This window comes from Rhineura floridana, chromosome 1 (genome assembly GCF_030035675.1).
Source record: "Rhineura floridana isolate rRhiFlo1 chromosome 1, rRhiFlo1.hap2, whole genome shotgun sequence".
Lineage (NCBI taxonomy): Eukaryota > Metazoa > Chordata > Lepidosauria > Squamata > Rhineuridae > Rhineura > Rhineura floridana.
This window is the reverse complement of record NC_084480.1, coordinates 73,591,793-73,600,543: the sequence shown is the minus strand read 5'-3', so window position 1 is coordinate 73,600,543 and position 8,751 is coordinate 73,591,793. Positions and strand designations below refer to the sequence as shown.

The 8,751-nt window shown below is 39.7% G+C and overlaps 1 protein-coding gene across 1 annotated transcript in view; it reads right to left on the bottom strand.

The window, feature by feature from the left end:
- Positions 1-1,874: 1,874 nt before the first annotated feature.
- Positions 1,875-8,751, bottom strand: part of CAMK4 (calcium/calmodulin dependent protein kinase IV) — a 189,727-nt gene continuing 182,850 nt past the window's right edge. Inside the window, exons 10-11 of the mRNA XM_061623869.1 lie at positions 7,148-7,300; positions 1,875-3,125 (exon numbers count right to left, since the gene is read on the bottom strand). Of these exons, the coding sequence (XP_061479853.1) occupies positions 2,925-3,125; positions 7,148-7,300 (354 nt within the window). The 3' untranslated portion in view covers positions 1,875-2,924. The remainder of the gene's footprint in view (positions 3,126-7,147; positions 7,301-8,751) is intronic.

Below are 8,751 nucleotides of genomic sequence, written 5' to 3'. Positions count from 1 at the left end.
GCCCTGCTGCCGAACTCGCTCTGCTGCTTAACTCGCCTTGACGCTTCGTCAGCTGGGGCTCCCTCTAGCTTGTGGAGCAGGCTCCCTCGCTAGGGTGCTCTGACTTTATATGTGTGGCTAGTTCCTCCCAGCTACTGCTGTCAGCCAATGATGTGTTACTTGAGGCTGATGGCTATCAGCTGGGGCTTAACTCTTTAGTATTCTCTCAGGCTTCCTTCCTGAGCGAGGGGCGGGGCTGTTTAAGCTTTTGGCTGCTTTTAATCTCAGCAAGGGGCTGCGCCTTCCAGGCAAGTCTTTTGTGTTTATTGTTTTCCCACCTAGAACAGCCTGACCTTTCTTTAACCTAGGGAAACAGAGCTTGTGGTTGTGTTTCAGGAAGGCTGAAGCTGCCCTTTTTAGCAAGGACTGAGCTGACTCTCTCCCTGTATGTATCGGTGGAGTTTCCTTTTCCCCCTTCTCTCCGACTGGAATTTAGCCTTGTTTACAGTGTCCCCTGAAGCTTTCCTGCTAGGGTGGTGTTGAAAACTAGCTTTCTATACACTTCCTTCTCCTAGGATCTGTCTCCTAAGATATAGGGTAGCACAAGTGCAGTGCAACATCTTCATTTTCCCAAGAGTACGAATACTATGACATATGTGATCAAGTGCTCAGCTTAAATCAAATTCACATATCTGATCAAATGTACCTAGAAGAGCTATAGCTGTAGATTCTGGAATGAACTTTCAATTTTCAGGTGTTTTGGTCACTGCATTTGATTTCCCTCCCCCCTCCCCACCTGCCAATGTGCTATAAAAAAGGGCTAGCTCTCTTAAAGGATTTCTGAACAAAAGAGGTAAACCACAATCTTATAACAAGCTAGGAAATCAGTGTGTATACCCTGTGTTTCCCAAATGGCTGGACATAAAGACAATTCTTGGCAGTAATAACCTGGTTCTAACCTCAGGCTGAATACCTGGACCACAATGCAAGTCACAGTGTGCAGCTGAGAAAGCAACACTTGACTCATTTCAAGGGGGCACCCAGCTAATTGTACCCAGAAGTTGTGATCTGGCACTTCTGATGTATGCACAGAACGTCACATGCACAGGATCACCAGTCCTTTTCAATATGAACTCATGCACTGGGCAATCTCCATGCAAGTCCAGAGCATTCCCCTTCACAGAAGAAAAAGAACTACCCCATATATAAAGTGCTTTGGATTGTGCTGAGTTTTTCTAGATAAGCTCAGTTCTTCTTTTTGCCAGACAAGAAGCTGTGTTGCCAAAACAAGTACTTTCCCTTCCAAAATAACATCTTGGAATCAGCTGTTGTGCTTGGGCACAATGATTCTATGTGGGGAAACAAATATTTTTCCTTTAAGTTCTAATTATTTATGCTTTTAAAAATGTGTCAAAATATCATGATAGTGTTTAAAAGCCATATAGGGCACTTTCAATGCAAAAACTACATATTCTGTTCTGTTGATACCATAGTAGTTTTAATTTACCAAGCCTCATAAAAATAATATTTCATTGCCCTTGTAACTGTAACAGAACAGAAAACACAGAATAAATGCATGCTCTTGGTTTCTGTGCACAATATTGGTATAACTAATTTTTGTTTTTTCTGCTAGGAAATACTATTTCAAAGGCAAAGTAGGAGTATAGGAAATAACTGACTAACATATTAGGATATTGGCTCAGATTCTGAAAAGCAACTGAGGTTGCAATCCTATACCCACTTCCCTGGAGTAAGCTCTACAGTACTGAACTCAGTGGGGCTTACTTTTGAGTAGACATGCATGGGATTGTACTAAAAGATCATTGTTGCACACAAATTTCTTTGTATCATTTTATCTATATGTTAAGAAATTTAGGTGTTATAAAATGTATTACAAATGTTATCAATTCTGATTATTTTTCAACACATAGGTTACACCTGGCAGAGTAAACATTGTAACAGCTATTTTACACAGGTGCTTGAGTAGGACACTTTCAGGGGCCTATCCCTAACCTGTTCTTTATTGGCACCCCTGTACAGTCTATAGTGACAGATTAAAAAAAATGGTTACACAGTTCTCCTGCATCTCTCCTAAAGCAAATGTTGAATATTCTTCTGACAGCACATTTCTATAATTGCAGAATGCCCATCTATATAAACAGGTGCACAGTTTCATAGTCATGACTAATTCCAATTATACCTTAACAATGGCACCTACCTGTTCCATTTGAATACTTCCTTTAACATTGTTTTGTAAAAGTAATGCTAGATACTGATATGGCAGAAGTCCTTAAGATATTTTAGTTATCATCAAAATACTGTATAGAAATGGTTACTGATAGAGGTAAGGCATTCTTAAGGAACATACAGTTTCATAGCAGTTGAAAAACATTCTTTCACAGGAATCAGTGGAATGTTTTTGCATATAAATATCTAAGTTCTGAATTGTAAACAGTTTGTAAATGAGCATTGATGAATGCAAAATCATATGCCATTTTTAAAAACACTTGGTGGATCTTAGTGCCCATAAATCTACTGGGTGATTATGAATTTAAAAGGAAGCATATTGAAGAAATGTCATGATCTTTAGAAAATGCCTATGTTGTGTAAGCCATAATCACAATTCACTTCAGGGGTTATCTGTAAACAGTCTACATGAGATATACATGTTGATCATACGGAGTGTTCACACACACCCTGTTCTCTCCACTTCACTTGTTGGTATTACTGTAAATATCACTTTATCCATGGCATGCCAATAAATGACTTTACTATTTTTTTCAGAAGCAGTCACATGCATTGAAGTTCAGGTCACCAGCTACAGCAATTTTCATCTCAAAGCAGAGCCACCTAGAGTGGCCATGCTTATAATTCTTTCTTTCTGAATGGTCACTTGGCTGGTGCATGGAATGACAGAACTTGGCTAGAATAAGATACCCCAATTTTTAAGACTCTCCTTCAGATGCTACTTCCTGAGTGTACACTTTGTGAGTATCAGCAAGGTTTGCTTCTGCTTCTTTTTCCTCCACGTTGTCCTCACTTTCTGGGTCCAGAGACTGGTTTTGGCTGGGCTTATCGCTGTCGTGGGTGCTGTGGCAGCTTGCACTCCCAAGGCGAGTTGAGGCAACAACAGCTTTCACTGCAGCCTGGTTTTAAACAAAACAAAACAAGAGTGGTTAGATTGCTTGGCATGTGTGCTGTGGTTTTATGGCATTCATCTCAAGGTAGTGGCCCATCTGTCCCTACTGCATACCAGCCAAAGCAAGGCTACAATCACTTCCTGGTAGATTCTCTCTTACACAGTGTGTGAATTAACTCTGTGTAGGCTTGCATATGTTAGGATATAATGTATCCCCAAACTGAACAAATCAATATGGTCTAGCAAAGCAGTTTTTCCCAAAAGCCAGAAAAACTGTTTCCATTAAAACTATGCAATGTGCAGCTCAGCACAGACGTGGTTGATATGAGTGGAATAAACATATTTGATCTGCACATTTCCACCTCGTTAAGTGTTCTTCAGAGAACCCCCCCCCTTGGCTTCCTTTGTGTGACTACCACTCATTAGACAGCAACTTTCCAAAGTGAATTACTTTTACCTGCTCTTCTTGATCTGGTAAAGGCCTTACCCAGACAGGAAGGCTGAAAGACTATACATATGGCTGACAGTTCTGTGATCCACAGAAACAGCTGTGAATCTCTGCTTGGACATGCATTTAATTTGTTTTTTCTGACAACCAAAACAATGATTTCCTTTAAAAAGCCAAAATAAAAATGTTTTTAAAAGTTGTTAGGGGTGGTAACTATAGCACGTTGCCTTCTCTTGTCGCTGGGAGAATACTTGGACCATTTCCTAAATACAACATTCTAATTATATCACTTTTTACAAAGACTTTAATCCTATCCATGCCTATTAAGAAGTCCTGCTGAGTTCCCCTGGGCTTATTCCCAGGGACATAGGTACAGGAGCGCAGCCTCAGATGTGTTCTTGGAAGTCATGCCCTCCCTAAATATATGTCAAGATCACTCATAGGCAAAAAACCTTGTGGTTTAAGAATGTACCTATAGCCCACAGATATTTCTATCAAACTTTAAATAGCAGGGAAATTGGGCAGCTATAGTGAATGCACCAGGGGAGCAGGAGACCTGAACTCCTCTCTGAGATATTGTACTGCCCTACAAAGTTGTCAAAATGCAAACACAATTTGGGTTGGTCTTTCACAGTCCAAACCACTTCCTGTTTAGCTTGGGAGAATTTGGTAACATGTGCCTCTGAGCATATGGTGAGTGGTGGCAACACCTGCCATCTCCAAAGATGGAGAATGACATTTTTGTATGTTTGTTGGTGTTCGTCTTTCTTTGCTCCTTTCCTGTGTTACTAATGTTTCTACAGAGAATCTAATCTAGAAAACTTTATTTCCCTCATTATTCATCCTAGAAATCAGTCAAATTTATTTTTATTAATTTCAAAGTCTTTTTATTGGTTAATGTGATATGATGGTGAAGACAGCCTTTTGTTTTTCAAATTGGAGGTTATCTTCTGTTTCTATTTTGAGTGCATTAACAGTTGAATCTGAAACTGCAGTTTGATGTACAATCAGATGGATTACACTATGTTGCTAGTTCAGCAATGACTCTAGCTGTTGGAAAAAAGAGGATGCGTGTTTTCAGCCTGCTATGTTTAAACCACTTCATTTAAGGCAAGGTGGGCACGGTCAATTAAAAACATAGAGCACACCTAGAATTTTGCTAGAATATATTTCATCTCCCACTGTTTTATCTTGTGCAAACTGAGACACTCCTGTTGTCCACTGGAGACTATTCTGCACAATAGTCAGTGCCATTATTCCACAATTATTTTTGGAGTTTTTTTAGTGTACATTTTGCAAAGTGTTGCTGTACTTCACATATTCACAGATATAGAAACAAAAGAAAATGATTTCCTATAGGAAACCTCACTAAAATTGCAAAGTAAATCAGACATATTTAAGGTGACCATCTGAACTATATCAACTGTCTTAACAATGTTGCTTCCTCCCTGCTAAAACAAGACCAGCAGAGTACATGTCTTCTTTCTATTATTTGGGCTGATTGCAGGTGTTGCCACCACTCGCCATATGCTCAGAGGCACATGTTACCAAATTCTTCCAAGGTCCACAAGAAATGGATTGGACTGTGAAAGACCAACCCAAATTGTGTTTCCATTTTGACACATTTGTAGGGCAGTACAATATCTCGGAGAGGAGGTCAGGTCTCCTGCTCCCCTGGTGCATTCACTATAGCTGCATTCACAATTTCCCTGCTTTTCAAAGTTTGATAGAAATATTTGTGGGCTATAGGTACATTCTTAAACCGCAAGGTTTTTTTTTTGCCTATGAGTGAATTTCTCTGCTTTTTAATCTGGGAGGTAAGAAATGGGATCCTGTGCAAGATTTTTGAGAATGGATTGATCATTTGCAAGCTTATTGAGTTCAGTGGGATTTACTCCCCTACAATCATGCTTAGGACAGGTGAAACTGACCACAGGGGATGGGGAGTGGAGGAGGAGAAGGGAAGAGAGGAAGGGCAGAGGGGAGGAGGGGGATGGGAGCAGGCAGAAGGGGGAGAGGACGAGGACAGGTTTGATCATTTGCATGCTTATTGAGTTCAGTGGGATTTACTCCCATGCGATCATGCTTAGGATAGTAAAAACTGACCAGGAGGGAGGGAGGGCTGGAGTGGGCAGGGGAGGAGGAAGAAGGAAGAGGAGAGAGGAAGGAGGAAGAAGACAGGTCATCATTTGCATGCTTATAACGTTCAATGGTATTTACTCCCGTACAATCATGCTTAAGATAGGTAAAACTATCTTAAGATAGGTAAAACTAGGGAAGGAGATTAGGTGGGTGGGCACTGGGCAGAAGGGAAGCCTATTTTCTTTCCAAAAGGAAAACATTGTGAACAGTATCATTCTTTTTCAGCATTTCCCCCACCTTTTTATTCTACAGCAGGCACATGTAGCCTCCCACCCAAATTTAAACCAAAGCTGTCCCTGGCCACATCCACACCAGGCCTTTATTTCACTTTGGAAGTCATGGCTTCTCTCAAAGAATCCTGGGAAGTGTAATTAGTGAAGGGTGCTGAGAGTTGCTAGGATATGCCCTGTTCCGCTCACATATCTTCAAACAGAGTGGCTGACTATTAAATCAGTCTGGCCACTGGAACTCTGTCAGTGGAATAGGAGTCTCCTCTCAGCACTCTTCACAAACTACACTTCCCAGGATTCTTTGGGGGAAGCCATGATTGTCTCAAGTGAAATAAAGATCTGGTGTGGGTGTGGCTCCCTGATTAACCAAGCCAAGCAGCTGGGAGTCTGGCTTTTTGAACACTTGACAGTTGGTTCTTACTGAGCACTATCATTCAGTTCAATGCTAAACTTCTTAAATTAATTAAAAATCAGCCAGACATTTTTTTAACTTTTAAACTGCAGAAGATGAAGCTCAGAGTATGGGGCAAGGTCAGTAACAGGATTACAGGTACTCTGTGAACATGGCTGATTTTTAATGAATTTCAACAGATTATGAGAACTCTGAGAGAAAAAAGTCCAAAAGGGATCTGGGTTTTTCCCTCCCCTTTCAGACTTTGAACTCTGGATTCTCTCTTATTGTTTTGTTTATCGCCATGAAAATTGAGAGGGTTGTTAAGCAAGCGTTTCTGACTTCAGGACTATAAGTTCTGTAAGGTTTTGTTTTGAAATGGGATTATGGGAAGCATCAGAATGGCATGGGAGGTATTTTCAATTTAACATTGCGGAATGTGAAAAATCCATGCTGGCTATAGTATACACTCTCGTGCCTGTTTAATATATTGCCTCAACCCTAATTCACATATATCTTGGAGAGAACAGGATGATAAGGAAAAACTACAGAAGAAGTTTTCTACATTCCTTCTTTCTGAAATAGGTATGTGTCAGATTTTGCATTTATGGTAATATTCACTGCACTGCAATCACATTTATTTTAACTTTCATTAAGACATTGGATATGGGAAATATTACATTTTCCTTGGCATATTTATAGGCTTGCTGTTAAATTTGATAGCAATGCTGCAAAATCACACTAAATCAAAAGCTTTCAGAGGCGATAGCAAAATATACAATAACATACCCCTCCACCCACACACACCAGAAATGTACCTTAAGTTTTCGCCGAGCATTGAATTCTTGGAGTTTCTTTTGGGCTGTATCCATATGAGCAAAATTAGCTGCCTTGCCTGTGACCCAAGGATGCTGTAAAGCTTGAAATGTGGTAAGACGTTTCTTGGGGTCAAGCACAATTAACTTCTTTACCTACATAAGAAGTACATTAAAATATAAGAAAAACTATTTCATAAGCCCCAATCTAAGGGTACATGAATCCAGCATATGCTGCTGCATACCTTATCTGCCAAAATCTTGCTATCCAACAGGTGATTGATGCTGCCAGCGTCAAACAACTGTTTAAGAGCAATATTAGACTGAACCTGAATTCAGACTCTCTTCTACCTCCTCTGATGTGCAAAGGGGAATGGAATTAATAAGTGTATACTCCATCAAAGAACAGCTTGTCAAAATTGACAGAGCCCAACACTTGACTCCTCATTCAACTTCAGGATCACACACCCAGTCCTTTCATTTCTGTGTGCTGTCACTCTTGCAGATGTGTGGCAATAATAAATTAATATTGTGGCATTTCCCTGTATAGGAAATTCTAATTTAAGGGTGGAGCACCTGTGGACTACTAGATGTTGGGCTACAACCTCCATAATCTCTGACCATTTGCTATACTGGCTGTGATGATGACAGTTAGAATCCAACAACATCTGAAGGGTTCCCCACTTCATTGTAGTTAACATAAAACTGCCTGTAGATCCACAATATTAATTTTTTTAGGACAGGGTTCTCAAATTTCATTACAGCAATTCTTTTTAAGTCAAGCAATAAGTGGTCAGAGGCATTCTCAAATATAGGTAATCTTGCAGCCCTAAGCCCCACTGAAATCCATGAGACTTGGGTGCATGGAAAACATTTAGGGTGTCAAAACAAAGATGAATAGGGCATGCTGTCCCAACTTCAAAACACTGCAAATATAATATAACAAAAACACTGAATTTCTAATGCACCATTCATGTAGTTATATAATACGCTAACTAAAATAATCTCATGAAACCACATTTAAAAGTCATGCAACAGTAAATTTGGTAACTGTATCTTTAGTGCAGTAATTAAATTGTCCAGATAACATTCAGCTAGAATTATAGCTGTGCATGTTCATCTTAGCAGTATCAGTAACCCTTGGATCCAATGTATTTTACTTAGTAATACAATAGAGAGAGAATATTCATTGCTCAGAGCCATAGGCTACCACATTTCAGCACATACAAAATACAAAAAATACAAATAAAAATACAGGTCAAATTAACTCATCAAGCGTATTTCAATATAGAACATATAAAAAGTAACAACAGCAACAAAGTTAAAATAAAGCTTCCTCTCCAGGACAAAAGGCACACTGATCCTCCCTGTAAATTGATGCATAGGTATTACAGCCACAATAGAGCAAGAGCACATCCCACTCATCCCATTGTGTTTTTGATGCCAGACTCTTAATTTTCTAGCAGCTAGAGCAAGTTTTGCAACCTGAATAGTGATTAATACAGCATCGCCTACTAGCAATGTACATATCTGCTCTAAGGAAGGTCTGCTTGAGAAGGAGCAAATTATGTAGGAGAGAAATTTATATCTTGGAGTCTCGTACGGGA